Here is an 18,876-nt window from a genome sequence, read left to right as displayed (position 1 = left end):
GCTTGCGAGACGCGCTCAGATATACTGAGTGAGCCCTGAGAAGCAGTCTCAGATCCTGACGGTGCAGCAGCCCGCAGCCTCAGCTAGAGAGTCCCAGCCGCTTTCAATGGAGGAGAAGCCCAGCCAGCCACAGCCTCAGCACCATCACAGCCACCACCATCCGCACCATCACCCCCAGCAGCAACAGCAGCAGCAGTCGCACCACCACCACCATTATTATTTCTACAACCACAGCCACAACCACCATCACCACCACCATCACCAGCAGCCTCACCAATACCTGCAGCATGGAGCCGAGGGCAGCCCCAAGGCCCAGCCAAAGCCGCTGAAACATGAGCAGAAACACGCCCTCCAGCAGCACCAGGAAACGCCGAAGAAGAAAACAGGTCCGGGAGGGAGGACGAATGGGGGAAGGGGGATGGAGGTGGGGGGTAGGGGAGATGGGGGTGGGGCTGGATCGGGGAAACGCGGACGGGGTCAGGGTGTGTGTGCGTGTGTGTCCGTGTCCTGCGGGTCTGGGGAAGCCCCCTTTCATTCTCCGAAAGCTCGGGCTGGGCCCCGGGGTTTGCAGCGCCCTCTTCTCCTCAGCTTGGGAGAGGCCCAACCAGGCCAGTGTGACCTTCCCGGCCCGGACTGGAGGGAGACCCGGAGGGTCGGCCTTGGAAGTCTAGGCTTATATTCCTTTCTCGTTTACTTTCTTGCGGCCCCGGAGGGACCCTAATTTGGGGGCCCTGAGTTGGGGGTGAACCTCGCCCCCCCAGGAAAGTCCTTCGGGTGTAACTCAGGAAGGCCTAGCGAATTCCGACTCGGGTGGCGTCGCGAGACCCTTTTGCGTACGGCGATGAGAGGGTAGGGGGGCAGAGTTGAGGAAGTGTCCTCCCTCACCCGCCACCCCAAGCCCACCTGTGGCCTTGGGGTTCCCCGTCTGGGGGGGCGGTTGGGACCCCTCGACTCTCGGGTCATTTCCACCCCTAGACGCCCCTTTCGGGCACCGCACCTCGCAGTCTATCCCCGCGGCTCCCCCCGAGGCCGGCGCCCCGGGCCCGCTCCCCCCAAAGCCGGCGCGGCTGGAATGTTCTCTCCTCCTCGCGGGGCCGCTTCCTGTCCGCCATGTTGGAAGCCGATTCCTGTCACCGACTCCGGCCCACTGAAGAGCGGAGGGGGAACAGTGTCGAGGGGCGCACGGCGCGGCCGAGCCGGGTGGCTGGGGATCCCCCTCGGCGTCACCTCGCTTCCCGCCCTGCGGGGGCGCCGCCGCCCCCGGCCCGCGGCCGCCCCTCCCCCCGTCGCCGGCCGGGTTGTGTAACCCGGTGGCGGCCGCGCGGCCCCGGGCGGGTCCCTGGGGTGAGGGGCGGGGGCGGTTGGGGTGGGGGAGGGAAGCGGCCACGAGGGGAGCGGCCTGCGCCGGGCCCCGCGTGCTGGCGGCCGCATTTCCCGCTCCCGGGTGCGGCGGGAGGCGCGGGCGGTCGGGGCGGGGAGCCGGCCTCGAAGCGGGGCTGAGGGAGAAGGAGGCCGCGGGCGGCGGCCGCGAGCGCTCCTGGGGCAGGAGGGCTTGGGCGGGGGGGCGGGAGGGATACATTTTGGGTAGAGGCGGTGCCTGAAGACCGGGTGGGGTACCCAGCGGGAACCAGGCTCCCCGGTCACGAGTTTCTCTGCCACAGGAACCTCGTCTCCTGCCAGGTTCGCTCACGACTCCGCCTCTCAGGCTTTCACTTGGGCCCTTTCCTTCTAGCAGCTCATTTTTACAAAAAAAAGCTTGTTCTATCTCTCTCCAACCACCCCAACATTTATTTTCCGGGCTTGGGCAGAGGTTTTGAGGAGAGAGATTAGAAAAATGTTTGATTGAATGGTAGAGAGGGCGACGTTTTTTTGACCCCTTTTTCTTGCCCTTAAGGGTGAACCGAGGTGGCTCATCCATGAGGTTGGTGCACTACCATCTTGCCTGGGAGGAGACTTTTTTTCCATGTTAGAAAGGAAAGGTGTTTTCCGATTTTAAAACCGATATGGATCCCCAAACTCTTCTTTTTAACAAATGTTAAATTGAGGGCAAAAGTCATTTTAGAAAACATTTGAAAAGAAATGAACTTAAAAGTTTATAACCACGCAGATTAAAAAAAATAATGGTTCTTTATAAGTTGAAACGGTAGGAGAATGAATGTTAAATCCTGCGTGTCAAATTTGATATAAGCAGTTACTGAGAGCTGGAGAAAAACTGCTTTTCTATTGCAGATTTAATAGTACTTGAAGAGTGAAATTGGAATGTCAGCTTTTCCATTTTGGGGGGTGGTAGGGACTGATGGTGTGCAGTAGAAATGAACATTAAATTTGTTGAGTATTTAATCCTAAGGATTTGGAACAGTTTAAAAACTGTTAGAAACTATATAATACTAGATCTTTTTAACGTTAGGTTTTTTTCAACTTCAGGTGAAAAAAATCTTACTATGGTTACTTGGACTATAAGGCAGTATTACAGTTCAGATTGGAAAATTCAGTTTTGTCTGTCAGGTATTAATATACTCCTGCAGGACTCCTCTCTACTTATGGGGGCAGCCCCTGAACCATTCAAGGTGGCATCCTTCAAATTATAATAGTTTGTCTTATCCTGAAAGGGAATAAATAGGGGAAACTGGGTTTAGCAGTTCTGAGAGAATGTAAACAGTTGGGGCGAGCAGCTTTTCTTGTGTGGCCTGGTCACACCACTGTTGCTTCAGCATGCATAGTGCTAATATATTAAGAAAACTTGTGAGGATTTTTGAAATGTGTCTGTAACGTGTCGAGGTGGGCTTTTATGACCCATTACCCATAAACCTGTAAAGAGTAACAATTTTTCTTTATCCAGAAGAGGGAGCAAGAGAGGGACAAATGCAAATTCATTCGGTAATTTCAGATACTAATCCAAAAGCTAGATTTATCAGAACTCCAGTTCTGCTGAGTCCTTTTGAAGTAGGGTTAGGTGCTTTAGCATGGCAATCCTAAATAATAAAAGCACTTGGAGACTTTTGATTTCTCTCAGTAATTCTATAGTGTTTACATTTTCTTTCAATATCTAAATTTTTAAAAGAAAATGTCTCTTCGGCAGACTTTTTGCAACCAACAAAGTTGCCATGGGAAAATTTTTATATGGTTAAATGAGAAATATTTTTTGTTGTTAAAACTTGGGGGGCGGAAGTATAGGGGCTTCTGGGTGGTTTTTAAGTTGGTGATTTCTGATATCAGAGCCATTAAATAGGAAAAATTTTATTTTAAAGTCTTGGCTTTGGTCCAACTAGTTTGGACTTTGGATTATTTATTTATTTTTGTGTTTAAGACTGCTTATGTTTGAGATCTGAAAAGTTATGACTAATTGGCCCAAGGGTACAAGCCTTTGTTTTAGCCTGTTAGTATGTTAAATGGTATATATAGTTCTCATTGGTCTAGAGTTGTGCACTGGTAAACTTGTATCTGTTAAAAAACGTTGAGAGTCTCTGTCGAAATTTCTGCTTTTCTGGAGAAAAATAAGAACCTTTTAGAAAACATCCTAAGCAGTGATCTCTGCTGTTTCATAGAATTTTTCCACCAAAAGTTTGATTTGATTGGCTATCATAGCTTTTTTAGCCAGCCAAAAAATAAAATGTACCTTTACAGAAGTTAAGAACTTCTACAAAATATATTCTCTCATGAAACAAGTTCTGTGCCACTATATCTCAAGAATGATTATGCCTTCAGTATGTTTTCTTAAGTTATTTCCTGAAAGTTTATATAATTTGCTCATTTCTCTGATGTGGAGTGACTTAAAATTATAGTAAACAGTGTTGTGAATCTTCTCAGTTTGTTCTGTTTCACATCAAGTTCTTTTAAAACAATGGTTCTCAGGCCTTAGAAAAAATCTTAGTGTCCCTTATACTCTTAAAGTATACAAAGAGCTTTTGATGTGGATTATGTCTATTGATATTTACCATATTGGAAATTAAAACAAATCTCAAGACAAGAAAGTACAAGCTCATGTGCCTTTTAGCCTTGACAGGCTAAAGGCCCAAGAGAATGAATGAGAGTGACAAATTATTTATTCCTTTTGGAATACTAAATACTAGGAATACTAAATACTATTGGATTTCCCCCCCACCCCCTGAAAAGCTGCCTTAAATGAGTGTGAGTGTGTGTCTGTATCCATCCTTCTCTTGGATCATGTATCTGTTTCTAATGACTTGACCTCAAGATGCTTTAGGGAACATTTCACAGTAAGGTAGATAAGTTGTAATGCTATTTTACTAGTAAGGAAGTGAGAAAAGTTGTTGACCCGGCTGAATCACCTATAGTAATAAGCTGATTCTGGTGACTGAAGTTCTTAAATTAAACTTGAATACCATAACACTTTTTCAAAGTAGATACCGTTCATTGTAGTTTTGTTAGTATCTTACTGAATCATTTGGTTAGGCAGTATGACATAGTGATGGGAAACCATGTTCCAGACAGACTGGAGTTCAGCTTTCCAATTCTTCCACTTTGTGACTTGGGCAAGTCCCTTAATTTCTCTGAGAGTCTGTTTACCCAAATATAAAATGAAGAAAATGTATCTATAAGAGTTAGTACATAGGTGCTTGGGTTTCATACAGTAGTAGTATGATTTAATGTCTGGGAAGTGTCAATGAATTTAAGACCACTTTTTTTTTTTTTTTTTTTTTTTTGCGGTACATGGGCCTCTCACTGTTGTGGCCTCTCCCGTTGCGGAGCACAGGCTCCGGACGCGCAGGCTCAGCGGCCATGGCTCACAGGCCTAGCCACTCCGTGGCATGTGGGATCTTCCCGGACCGGGGCACGAACCCGTGTCCCCTGCATCGGCGGGCGGACTCTTAACCACTGCGCCACCAGGGAAGCCCAAGACCACTTTTGAAAAAGTTCACAAGTGTTAGATTTTTGTTTCACAGAATGCAATAGGAACTGCTTATGGTGACCACCAGCCATGTATGGTTTCATAGAAGTGGAATCTTTAATTTTGTTGTAATACTTAGATTTACTGTATCAGTATAACTTGATTTTTCCCAGAAGGTAGCTCTGTTCTTAATTGTAAAAAAATTTTACTTATTTGTTTATATTTAAATTGTTTATTTATTTATTTAGGCTGCACTGGGTCTTCGTTGCAGCGCGCAGTGTTTAGTTATGGTATGTGGGATCTTAGTTCCCCCACCAGGGATTGAACCTGGGCCCCTTGCATTGGGAGCATGGAGTCTTAACCCCTGGACCACCAGGGAAGTCCCTATAAAGGAAATTTTATAACAGCCTTGTGAGAATGATGGGAAGGTTGATCCTGTTAGGTGAGAGATATTATGCTTAAGATGTCATCTTCTTTCTGACCTTAGACTCTGGTTTGATACCAGGTCAGTTCTGTCTCTTGCTTAGTAAACTTCCTAATCTGTGAAATGGGACTGACAAGTGTTTTCTCATAGAGTTATGAAATAATAACATAAAGCTGAAGTCGTAGTGTCTAGTGCGTTGTAAATGAATAGTTGTTAAGTGTTATGTACATATTGTAATTTTTTTAACCTTTTTTTCCCTAGGCTATGGTGAACTAAATGGTAATGCTGGAGAAAGAGAAATATCTTTAAAGAACCTGGGTTCTGATGAAGCCACCAACCCTATTTCCAGGGTCCTCAATGGCAACCAACAAGTTGTAGACACTAATCTGAAGCAGACTGTAAAGTCCAGCACCTTTGGGAAAGCAGGAATTAAAACCAGGAATTTCATTCAGAAAAACAGTATGGACAAAAAGAATGGGAAGTCTTATGAAAATAAATCCGGAGAGAACCAATCTGTAGACAAGACTGATACCGTAGCAATTCCAAATGGTGTTGTAACAAATAATTCTGGCTATATTGCTAATGGTTATATGGGCAAAGGAGCAGATAATGATGGTAGTGGATCTGAGAGCGGATATACCACTCCTAAAAAAAGGAAAGCTAGGCGCAATAGTGCCAAGGGTTGTGAAAACCTTAATTTAGTGCAGGACAAAATAATGCAACAAGAGACCAATGTCCCAACCTTAAAACAGGGACTTGAAACTTTCAAGCCTGACTACAGTGAACAAAAGGGAAATCGAGTAGATGGTTCAAAGCCCATTTGGAAGTATGAAACTGGGCCTGGAGGACCAAGTCGAGGAAAACCTGCTGTGGGTGATATGCTGAGGAAAAGCTCTGATATTAAGCCTGGTGTGAGCAGCAAAAAGTTTGATGATCGGCCCAAAGGAAAGCATACTTCTGCTGTTGCCTCCAAAGAGGACTCGTGGACCCTATTTAAACCACCCCCAGTTTTTCCAGTGGACAATAGCAGTGCTAAAATAGTTCCTAAAATAAGTTATGCAAGCAAAGTTAAGGAAAACCTCAACAAAACTGTACAGAACTCTTCCGTGTCACCATCTTCATCTTCATCCTCTTCGTCATCTACTGGGGAAACTCAGACCCAATCTTCAAGTCGATTATCCCAGGTCCCTATGTCAGCGCTGAAATCTGTTACTTCGGCCAGCTTCTCTAATGGGCCAGTTTTAGCAGGGACTGATGCAAGTGTGTATTCTCCTGGGGGTCAGCCACTGCTAACTACTGCTGCTAATACTCTAACACCCATCTCTTCTGGGACTGATTCAGTTCTCCAAGACATGAGTCTGACTTCAGCAGCTGTTGAACAAATTAAGTCCAGCCTTTTTATCTACCCTTCAAATATGCAAACTGTGCTGTTGAGCACAGCACAAGTGGATCTACCCTCTCAGACAGATCAGCAAAACCTGGGGGATATCTTCCAGAATCAGTGGGGTTTATCATTTATCAATGAGCCCAGTGCTGGCCCTGAGACTGTTATTGGGAAATCATCAGATCATAAAGTGATGGAGGTGACATTTCAAGGGGAATATCCTGCCACTTTGGTTTCACAGGGTGCTGAAATAATCCCCTCAGGAACTGAGCATCCTGTGTTTCCCAAGGCTTATGAGCTGGAAAAACGGACTAGTCCTCAAGTTCTGGGTAGCATTCTAAAATCTGGGACTACTAGTGAGAGTGGAGCCTTATCCTTGGAACCCAGTCATATAGGTGACCTGCAAAAAGCAGACACCAGTAGTCAAGGTGCTTTAGTGTTTCTCTCAAAGGACTATGAGATAGAAAATCAAAATCCTCTGGCGTCTCCTACGAACACTTTGTTAGGCTCCGCCAAAGAACAGAGATACCAGAGAGGCCTAGAAAGGAATGATAGCTGGGGTTCTTTTGACCTGAGGGCTGCTATTGTATATCACACTAAAGGTAACTTATTTGTTTCCTATATGAAGGTTCTTACTGGTCATTTTAATGTACATTTATTGCCTGTTGTATTAAGAGTGACATTTGGAAGCTACTATGAGATTCTTTAAGAATTCCAGAGCTTAGTTGAGAATAACAATGTTGATAAGCAGCTGATATCAGACTCTAATTCAGGGTCTTTGAAAACAGTACGGTTAAGGTTTAGAAGGAATGTTCACTTTTCCAACTTAAAAGTGTTTCTTTTTATATAGACAAGGATAATTGACCTCCTGCCTTTTGTTCAAGGAATATTAAATTTTTTCTTTGAACAGGTGTTGCCTCTCCTTTGCTTTTTATATCATATGCTGCTTTATTAGTGAGCTCACTTGTTTGTTCTAATTTGCTTAAAATGAGTAGGAGCAGTGTTTTGGAGGAGTCCAAAAAGGTGGAGTGTCAACTAATTTTTTCTCTTATAAGAAGGAATAACGGGTGCTAAAAGGTAGCTAGAAAATAATCAAACTACAATGGCAGGTACAATCATCATTGTATGGACCAGGCTCTTGGGAGTCTGCGCCTGTCACAGCCCCAAAGCCCATGTTAAAAAAGAACCAGATATCTTTCAAGCTCCATGTTAATAACCTTCTTAGGATAAGGCTTATTTGTGTCTTAAGGAAAAATTTGCTATTTGGCATAACTAATTTAAAGCCTTAAAATAATGTTTTTTTGGTTTGTTTGTTTTTGCAGTATTTTTGTAGCCGTTTTTTAAAATTTATTTTTTATTGAAGTATAGTTGAATTACAGTGTTGTGTTAATTACTGCTGTACAGCAAAGTGACTCAGTTATACATATATACATTGTTTTTCATATTCTTTTCCATTGTGGCTTATCACAGGATATTGAGTATATAGTTCCCTGTGCTATACAGTAGGACCTTGTTGTTTATCCATTCTATATATACCAATTTGCATATGCTAATCCCAAACTCCCACTTAAAACAATGTTTTTTGTTTCATGAATGATGTTTACAAATGATGTTACAAGTACCTCTGTGCTTTGGAGAACAGTGGTTTTCAGTTTTCCTTCTCTACCTCCCCCACCTCCCCTAACAGAAATCTATACCCCATGCGTACATGCACACGCCTAATATATACTGCACAGTCCCATTTTTAACAGTAGCTCATTTAGGCAATGATTTGCAACTGCAGCGAAGAGATAGCATATCAGATAATAGGGGTAAGGTAATTACCATATTCTCCCTGGAAGAATCACTGCCTCATAGATGAATAACAAAGCTATTTATGTGACTTCTAAGCAAATTACCTAGTCTCCATACTTTAGCTGCAGATTGTAAGACATTTAGTAAAATAAGCAGATATCCTTTTAAATTTTTCTTCCTTTAAAAAATAGGAGTAAATAGTAGAATTGCCTTCTGGGAGTTTAGGAGTAGAAATCCTGGCAGATAAAATTACCTGTTTTCACTTTTCTCCAGCACTGCTCTTCGGAAGTAAATACGCGTTAATCAAGAGCTGGGTGTTTTTAGGAAAGTTAGGGTAAAAAAGAAATACTTAGTTTCTTAAGACATTGATTAATTATATGTTAAATTCTGCCAGGGGAGTTGGGTGTTTTTGATATTTTCTGTGCCATCTGCCCTCTAGAGACCGCTGTACTTGGAAAATCTTTACTTTATACTGGTGGTGGTTGTGTGAGCCTGAGAAGATACCTGGTTGTGTTATGTTCTCCCACAACCTGGAAAAATTCTGGGACAAGTTGTTCCATTGGGAGCTTGGTTGTTGGTATTATGTATGATGTTTATTATGGAGAAATGCAGGCCTTTTTAAATGGCAGTATTAACTCCTGTTTATTCTTAGGTATTCTGTGTATGCACTTGTCCTATAGATGGGCTAACTAACTGTGAAATCCATGGTATTTAGATAAGCTAAATACCCCTACATGGATGCAGTTGTACTTACTTTTGCTGATGTAACTGAAAGATTTGCTTTAGTAAAGTGCATCAGTTTGAGTTTTGTAATTGGACATTATTGAGATGAAATTGGTATTGATTTTTTTATTTTCCTCCCTAGAACAAACAGGTAATACTCAGTTCAATTAGGTCCCAAAGTGGCAGGTTCTTTGAATTCCTACCAAATCCATTAGGTCACTAATTTTTCTTTTATTTGAATTTGTTTTGGTCACAACCTTTTGAAGATACGAAGATCTTTTTCTTAAAGGAAGGCTTGCCCTTTTTTCAAGTGTTCTAAAAGAGGCAATAATCAGTGGGGCTTATTGGACTATCCTTTAAAAGAGCACTTGTATTATTTTCTTGATCCTTTAGTATGATCTTTAAATGTTCAAAAGTAAACTAGTACTGAGTAAGTTGAATGAAGTTAGACTTAGAATTGAAAGTTCTGTGCATACTTCCTAACTTCAAAAATAAGCCCTTCAGCAACTTTATTTGGAAATAGTGGGTAGGAGGGTGCATTATGTCAGTTCGACAGGAATGGCACATTTTTTAGATTAAATATTAATTACCTGTGGTCTTAAACATTAGTTACTGCAGATTTTAAAAATCTGAATGTTTAGTTGAGGGATGTGAAATGAAGATACAGTGAGGCATAAAAAAGGAATTGATGGGAATTCTTGTTCTTGGGATTTTTCTTATAGCTTTTGATATAAATATGCTACTAACTTTTCTTAAGAAGTAAGACTGTTAATCTTTGTGGTTTTGGGGGGAATATTGTACCATGACATAGCAGTACCAGTATTTAAGTTAAGAGGTAGGTCGTCTTCTCCTATTTATCTCAAGTGACACTTGAATTAAAACTTTAAAGTGATAATTTTTTAATTGATTATGAAAAACTTAAGTATATATAAGTATATAAATATATTTATGTATATTTAAAAATGGAGCCAAATAGTACAGTGAACCCCAATGTGCCCATCATCCAGCTTGAACATTTAGAAAACATTGTCATTCTTATTTCATCTACCCACCTCCACACGCTTAGGAGTTTTTAAAAGCAAATTCCAGGTATCAGCATTTTACTCATTGATACTTTGAGTATGTTAGGGTGATGGCTTTTAATGCACATACCCAAGACGTATAACCATTGCCACCTTCAAAGTAATTACTCAGAATGCTTAGTTAGTAGAACTCTTTGATTTGTTGTCAAAGGCTTAGAATACTAGATCCTAACTTTCTGAGGTGATATCTTTAGTTTTGAAATGGTCTAAAGTCATTTGAATCCAAGAAGTAACATTGATTGGTGTGAGTTGTGTGGTTAATGTGTTAATTTAAACCAGTTAATTTATCTTGCCTGGCTAATACTGCACTAAAGGATATTAAGCATTCAAAATGCTGACATTTTGGAGTATTCATTAAATAATTTGATTTGATAAAATTTACCCAGCACATAGAGACGCAGGGGAGATAAATAGTGTAAGATTTAATTTTTGATGGTTGGGGTGAGTCAAAATGAAAGCTGTCTAGTATAAAATATTCCTAAGGCAGCTCTAGGCTATTGCATGAAATTTTAAAAAATTGTTTATGTATTACCTCCACAGGTGGCAGGTTATTGGCATAAGTGGTTTGATCCACTCGAGTTGGGTCCTGGATTGAAAGAAATTTTTAACTCACTGGGTGGTTCTAATTGCCGACTAGGATTGGGACTCTAGGTCTATAGAGAACTTTCCTCAGCTTAATTCTTTTTTTTTTCTTTTCTGTCACAGTTTTCTGTACTTCTAAGGAGTTGTGCAATAATTTGTTTTCCTCTTAATGTTGTACCTACCATAGGCCTAGTTGTGGAAGACTTGCTTTCACAGGATGAGTCTTTTCCTTTAAAGAACTTCAGTAGAGGAGAAAACAATAAACAAGTTTTAAGGCAAGGATTTTAAATGTCATAAGAAGGATAAAAATAAGAGATTTTAGTTGGGGGAGAGAGAGTTTCTTACTGGAGTAAAGGTAGGAAGAGCAAATGCAGGGTATGTTTTCCTGGAGGCAGTGGCATTTAAACTGGATTTTGATGGATGGGGGTAAGATTTTTGACTTAATGAAAATACAGAGAACAGAAAGATAAAGAACAGAAAAGTTGGAAAACAAGTAAGGTAGGAAGATATCCATTTTGGATGTGGTGAGGGGATATAAAAGAGAAGGAAGGTAAATTGCCAGATCATGGAGGTTTTTAATTTCCATCTGGAGGCAGGGGGAGCCACTGAATATCAGGGAGATAGGCAAGTAGAATGAAGTAATTTAAACTGACAAAAGACAGGGGTTTTAATGCTATTCCTAATTCCTATGTACTTGGGCAAATCATTTATCATTTTTAGGCCTGGGTTTTCTAATTTTATAAAATAAGTATATCAGCCTTTGTTTTGTGTTACCAGATTGTACTCAACTGCTGTAAAAACTGGGTTGGTATTAAACAATTGACTTGTAGATCTCTGTTCGAGTAGATTAATGTGGCACCAATTTGTAGAGTAGATTAGAAGCCATTTTTCTGGTGACTAGAAGTAAAAGATTAGTCAGACTCTTGGAATAGTCCCGGCAGAGAAGTAACAAAGATTTCCCCTTTGTATTTGCAGTCATGTGAATGTATTATTTATCCAAAAATGAACAAACATTTATTTTTTTAAAGTTTTTAGATTGGGTAAGGGCAAGAGGGAACTGATAAATATTTCTACATCTGCAGGATAATGGGAAACAGGATTTTTAAAAAATTTTTATTTTTTATACAGCAGGTTCTTATTATTTTATACATATTAGTGTATATATGTCAATCCCAATCTCCCAAGGGAAACAGGATATTGAGGAGGCAAGTTATGGTTAATTAAATTGATCCATAAAACTGATGGGAACTATACATACAGTTTATATATTTGTTCACAAAAAGATCTGAATATTAAATTTTCTCCCGTTAACACAGTGCTTAATAAGCCTTTTCACTGTATTGCATTTGCTCCATAATTGTGCCATCAAAGCTATCTTTCTAATAATCTTATTAATAGGTACCTGCAGATTTGAGTTTGGTTTCAGTCCTAGCTGAATATCCTATATTTGGGAAGAGTCCTTTTTTCCCCTCTCTGTAATATGGAACATATAGGAATGTATGTGACAAGTAATTCTTAATAATCGTGTGAGATCCTTTTTTCCCAGTGACTTTCCATTTTAACATCCATACTGGGTACTTGATTTCTCATTAATTCTGCTTTATGAGTACAGTAATTTGCTACTAATCTGGAAGGTAACTTGTAAGGAATTTAATAGAAGCTAAAATTTAACCCCTAGATTTCATTAGCTGAAGTCCTGAGGGAAGTAATCACCCATGCTATAAAAACAGAAATTGTCTATTACTTTCATAGTAGTGGCAGTTTCATTGTAAGCAACTTGAATTTTATATTTAACCTTTAAAAGTAATCTGGAATAGAATAAGTGCTCCAAGTTTCGATTGTGTGTATTTAGAGGTTGTCCAGACAATTCTGTTGTCTGTTGGTGTTGCTCCAAATTGGGAATGTAGGATTGAGATTGATACACTGAAGAGTTCATTAAGCATCTACTGAAAAGGTGGTGACTTAACAACTACCTTAATCAACTTTACTTGAAAATGTACAGTATTTCTTTATGGGTATAGTCAAAATGAAAAGAAAAAAGGGTGGGGAGAAATTTCTGACAAGCAAAAGAATAGGTAGGTAGGTACAGTGACTGGTTGAGAAGGAGGAAGTCAGGATAGCAAAACACAGTGTTGGGATAGCCAGAAATCATCAAAAGACAGGTAAATCTAAACTAGAGAAAAAGCAGAATTTAAATTTATGCCACCACCCTTGCAGAATTTTACAGAAATTGATCTAAAATGTCTTAATAAGGGGTTGGAAGGCATGATTACTGATAAATTGATCTGGGGGTTCTCATTTGTGGGAATCAGCTTGTTTTGCCTTATATATGATTTCTTTTTGTGGGGAGCCATTACGTGCTTCTTAAAATGTTTATAAATGATTTTTTTTAAATGTTCTATTAAACTGGGACAGTAGTATCTTTCAGTTTTAAAGGCAAACAGTTAAGCTTTTAGTTAGCTTTAACCCTCTTCAGTCTTTTTCTTTGAAGGATTTTAGAATTAGAAGATTAATCTATTTGGTTGATCCACATGAAATTGCTGTTTTTGTAGGTCAAAACAGGTTGAATAATAGCAGTTTCAAATGGGTCTACCTAAAACTACTTTTCTATATTATTACTTCCTTGACTGATTTATGAGTAGTATTCCGTTCAAATCAATATTTATTTACTATGTCAAACACTGTGTGTGGTGATAAGCAGATGAAAAGAGAGGGTTCATGTTATTAAGGAACTCAGTCTGATGGGGAAACATATGGAAAGAAATTACTAGTGTCATTCCTCTATAGAAAAATGCATTTAGAATATAGAGAAACTGCTAAGGTGAATGGGTGGGGTCAGGGGATGAGGGTAGTCAGGATTCAAAAAAGAAGTGAACGTTGGCTTATTTATTTGTAGAAGGAGAGTCAGAATATTTTAGGTGGAAGTGAAATAGTGTTTGAAGATTGCCAGTTATTCAGTTTGTTTCAAGGAAGGTGAATGGTGCAAGTTAAATCTTTAACTTAGTCATTGAATTTATTAATGTATCAGCCACTGTGTCAAATGCTAGAAATTTATTTATTTCATTTCTTATTTTTGGCTGCTTTGGGTCTTTGTTGCTGCGTGCGGGCTTTCTCTAGTTGCAGAGAGCAGGGGCTTCTCTTTGTCGCAGTGCGCGGGCTTCTCATTACAGTGGCTTCTCTTGTTGCGGAGCACTAGCTCTAGGTGCAGGCTTCAGTAGTTGTGGCTCGCGGGCTCTATAGCGCGGGGTCAGTAGTTGTGGCACATGGGCTTAGCTGCTCCGTGGCATGTGGGATCATCCCGGACCAGGGCTTGAACCTGCGTCCCCTGCATTGGCAGGCAGAGTCTGAACCACTGCGTCACCAAGGACGCCCTACAAATAAATTTTATATGAGACATACACAGAACCAGTCTCCATGTAGGCAAGTGGGAATCCATTGAAATGTTTTGAGCAGTGTGGTCACTTTCAGATTTATATTTTTAAAGGAAGAGAATTATAACCATGGTGTAGAAAATAGAAAGTGAGGCTCAGTTAACTGCATAAGAGAGCAGTTAAAAGACAACTTCAGAAATGTGCATAGGATACCACTGCTTGAACCAGGGCAGTGGCACTGGGCTAGAGAAAAGGGGATAGGTAACTAGAAAGTTACAAATGTCTTAACCTTGGGTAAGAGTTGCAGTAGTTGAACACTCCCTCCCTGAATTCTCTAGTTTCCATTTCCTTAACTCTACCCACTCTTCCTACTTCCTGTATGTTTGATATAACCTTCCTGGTATCATTCTCTTTTTCTCAAATGTTGGTGCTCCTTCAGTCCCCTTTTCATGCTTTTGAACTCCTGGGTAATCTCATTTAATTCTGTTGCTGTGAATTAAGCTTAAGACTTCTTCAGCTGCTTTTATGCTGAGTTCAGACCACGTATATTCAATTCAACATCACACCAATTCTGTGTTTGTAAAACTGAATTCATTTTTTTCCTAAAACCTGCTCTTTCTTTCTTGCCTTCCCTCTCAGGGAATTAACATACAATACAAATACAGCCCTTATCGTTAGGTTTATATGGATCCTCTCTAACATCTCCATTCTTTTCTGTCTCTAATACAACTGTCCTAAATTCTTTACTTCTGCAGTAACATTTACTGGGCTCTTTTTCTGTATTGTCATTTCATCCATTCTCTTCAGCTGCCTTGAGGAATCATTCCTAATATTTAGTTAATAACCTCATATTTCTTCAGTAGGTTCCCTTCACCGATGTAATTAAATAACAAACTTTTCTTTATGAATGCTTTGTGCTCTTCCCCCAAAATAGCAAAAAGGCATTTTTCTTTGTCTAAATCTTTCCTTCTTGATGACTTTCAGCTTTGTTCCCTGAATAGTGTTGTTGTCTAAATCTTTTCCTCTTAGTGACTTACTAAATTACCTGTGACTGCTAAAGCCTGGGTCAGGAAACTTGTTTTATAAAGGACCAGATAGTAAATATTTTAGGCTTTGTGAGCCAGTCTCTGTTGTTATTGGTTCAGCCTTGTACACAAAAGCGGTGGGCGTGGCTCTGTTCCAGTAAAACTTTATTTGCAAAAACAAGTGGTATGTAGAACCCAGTTGGCTGACTGCTTTAAATTAGCACACCTTGTTTAAAATACCATCAAGCTTTGTTTGTGCTGATGTTTCTTCTACCTAGAAAAGCTACCTACCTACTCTACTAAGCTCACAGAGGCAGAGCATTTTCTTCTGTTTTTGTATCTATATCCCTATCCCCTAAGTAGTGCTTTTTAATCCACTTGGAATTAAGAACTTGTAGGTAATTGGGCATTTACTACAGGAAGCCTTGAGATAGGGAACTACATAGAAGGTAGTCTGCTTTAGAAAATTGAATGTTACATTTTATTCATTTGAGTGGCATTACTAAATATTTGAATTTTTAAAATTTTGATACAGTAAAATTTCAAATTTGGGTGGTGGTAGTTTAAATGATAGAATCATGACAAAATTGCCTACCAAGTTTGGCCCTGTGGCTGTTTCTCAATAACTGTTTACATAATTGGATGATGTGATTCCTGTTTTAAAAGAACTGGGAAGTTAGACGTGTGTGTGTGTGTGAGTGCATGTGTGTAGAAGAGGGCAGTGTTAAAAGTAAAAAGATTAATGTTATGCTATGTTATGATTCTGTATAGTTGAAGGTGCCTTCTGTAGGCTTCTTTATACTTGTTCAGCTTCTCTTGTTATAAAGTTAAACAGAAACTCATTTCATATTTAATGTCTGAATCCAGACTTTTGTAACCTGAAAGAGGGCAAAATGTCATTCAGTTCTTTCCCATGTATTCTCTGTCACTAGCTTCTTGTTCGTCTTTTTAGAGTGGTTGAAGCATGGCATATAATCCTGCAAACAATATTTGATTTATTTCCCCTTCTTTTTCATCTTAACTTGGAGTTTCATGGAAACATTAAATTCTAGTCAAGGAGATCAAGTTGCTACTAGTTATAGAAGTAATTGATATTAAATAGCAGGAAGGGGAATTGCATTCATTTCTCAGTACAACACTGCAGATAATGCTGATTTCCTGGCTGGAAGCTAGGCTGGCCCATGACTAATTTTTTAGCTAAGTCAGCATCCCTTTTCCCTCCTCAGGAGTCATAGTCAAATTCACTACTCCAGAGCCCATATATGAGGGTAATAAAATTTTCTTGCCAGAAATAATTTAAAATTATTAGAGTAGAATGTAAAACTGAATGTCCTAGTTGAAGCTAAGGAAATGTCTTCAATCCACTAAAGAAATGGGATGTTTGCAAATAGTTATTTTTGTCTTTATTCTAAATGTGTATGTTTACTCAGCTTTAGAAGTACAATAGTATGCTGCTACTGTGACTCTTGAATGTAGTGCCCTTCTCCCGCCCCCCCCCCCCACCAAAAACAGGGTGGGGCAGCGGCAGGTTGAGGTTTTCGGCTGAGAAGAGAAAGGAAAATGTTATAGCATAGGCGGGCTATAACAATGAAAAGTTCTATTGTTCTTTTCTTTTCTCAACATACAACTAAATATAGATGTATCTTTGCATTAAGCAGACTTTAAATAATGAGCATCAAGTAATCTGTGTATACACAACTCAGGAATTTATCTGTTGCAAAATGGGAGATTTCTGTACTTTAAAAGGGGGAAAGGTGGTTGGATTAATTTTTTCTGTAGTGAGGTCAACCAAAGGAAGGCTTATCTTCGGACTTCTTAAAGTAAGCCATTCTGAGATCCAGAAGTTTGTAGATAACAGCTCTAATGACTATTGCAGCTACTCCTAATTGCCTGAAACTAGTGGGATTAGAAATTATATTGAAGTGATAGATACATGAGTGCCATGACTAGAATTCCTTTCCTGATATATCTTCTTTTTTTTCCCAGATTAGACTGGTTGCAATTCTCTCTCCTTAGACCTCCTAGGAGATGGGAATTTTCCTGCCAATCTTTAGATGGGCATCTGCTCAGCAATTTAAAGGCCATAGCATCCATCTAAGCTCTTGGACCAAGTGGCAACCAGTGCATTATTCCCAGTCTTTGTTTAATCAGGGAATTGCTGTGATACCTTGAATGGGATTTTATCTGGGTAATTCTTTGATCATTTTGAATAATTAACCCATTACTCCAAACATCCAATTTTGACAAATTTTCAAAACATCTTAGCAGGTTTTTTAGAAGTGAGTTTGATGGGGTGGGGGCAGGGAGAATGTGATTCTACCATTCCCTGACCCCATCCATTCACATAAAACAAAAAGTAATAATTTTAGATCTAGACGACACTTACTTCCTTTTAGCCCTGGGGAGCTATTATATTGTACCTTAACTATAACCCATGTTCAGATGTATCTGATCTTAATGAGCTCCAGTTTTATTTTTCCTTAACTATAATTGGTTGCTGATAAATTATAGAATACAATTACAGACAGTCCAGTTATACAGAATAAAAATCACCTTTTTGTCTTTTCAAAATGGTAGTTATAGGGCTGTGGAAGAGCACTTATTCTCAGTGTTAGTTATAGGTCATTCCCATTACTAAGTAGTTTTTGTTTACATTAATCTCCTTTCAAGGAACAGTTCTTAGGTTCTTGTGGTGTAATAGTCGTCTACTGTCTTATTCCTCAAGGCTTCAAATATCCCTTCTGTGAAGCTTTTTCTTATGCTTCCAGGTAGAGTTTTTCTTGCCCTCTCTCTGTATGTCAGTACAGTTTGGTCATGTACCTACTTCCCTTATTCTAAGATACTAAAATAGGCACATGGTAAATGATCACATTTGAATGGAATTGGAACAGATAAGGGTTGTGTGTTATTAATAAATAGGTATGGATTGACATTTTGACCTTATGGGTTAAGAAGAGTAGGTTGGGTTTGTAGGAGAGAACTACTTACCTATAACACAGAGTTAAGTAAAATTTTAATAAGGCATTTTAAGTGTCAAGCTTAATTAAATTTGATGACTGCTTCATTCAAAAGACGTCGGCACCTTGTTGAAGGATGATGGGTTGACAAAAAATACTTGGTGTTTTTTAATAACAATGAGCTATTACAAAAAAACATTTTATCTGTAGCATGCATGTGCATATCTTTACTGTTTGTGCAGACAGATTGTTCTCTTGGCAATTTGATTTCAGGTGATAATTGATTTTCTGTAATCAACATTTAAGGCCATCTCAATGACACGCTCAAGAATTAAAGGAAAATATGAATATTTTGTCTGGGTTTCATAGAACCCAGCCCTACCTCCAGCCCAGCAATAATCCGTCTAGGTTTTTTAGGTTTAAAGTGAAAAGCATAGCTTTAAACTTTGCTCTACAAAACTTGGTGTATAAAAGTAATCCTTTTTTTCCTTCTTTGCAGAAATGGAATCTGTTTGGAATTTGCAGAAGCAAGGTAAGAATGGTTAGGTTACCTAAAATGTCCTTATGGCCAGTCTTTATCTGTATTTGTGTGATAGACAAAGGGTAGCCTAAGAACTGAAATTCATAGTTCATAAAAATATTAGCTGTTTTAAAAACCTTATTTGGGCTGTATATTCTCTGCAAA

At 39.6% G+C, this 18,876-nt stretch overlaps 1 protein-coding gene across 1 annotated transcript in view; it reads left to right on the top strand.

Moving 5' to 3' along the window:
- NUFIP2 (nuclear FMR1 interacting protein 2) overlaps positions 1–18,876 on the top strand; it is a 28,947-nt gene continuing 10,071 nt past the window's right edge. The window contains exons 1-3 of the mRNA XM_004267111.4: positions 1–386; positions 5,535–7,259; positions 18,691–18,723. Of these exons, the coding sequence (XP_004267159.1) occupies positions 107–386; positions 5,535–7,259; positions 18,691–18,723 (2,038 nt within the window). The 5' untranslated portion in view covers positions 1–106. The remainder of the gene's footprint in view (positions 387–5,534; positions 7,260–18,690; positions 18,724–18,876) is intronic.

The sequence above is a fragment of the Orcinus orca genome, chromosome 19, assembly GCF_937001465.1.
Source record: "Orcinus orca chromosome 19, mOrcOrc1.1, whole genome shotgun sequence".
NCBI lineage: Eukaryota > Metazoa > Chordata > Mammalia > Artiodactyla > Delphinidae > Orcinus > Orcinus orca.
The sequence above is the reverse complement of the archived record's forward strand: the minus strand, read 5'-3'. Positions and strand labels throughout refer to the sequence as shown.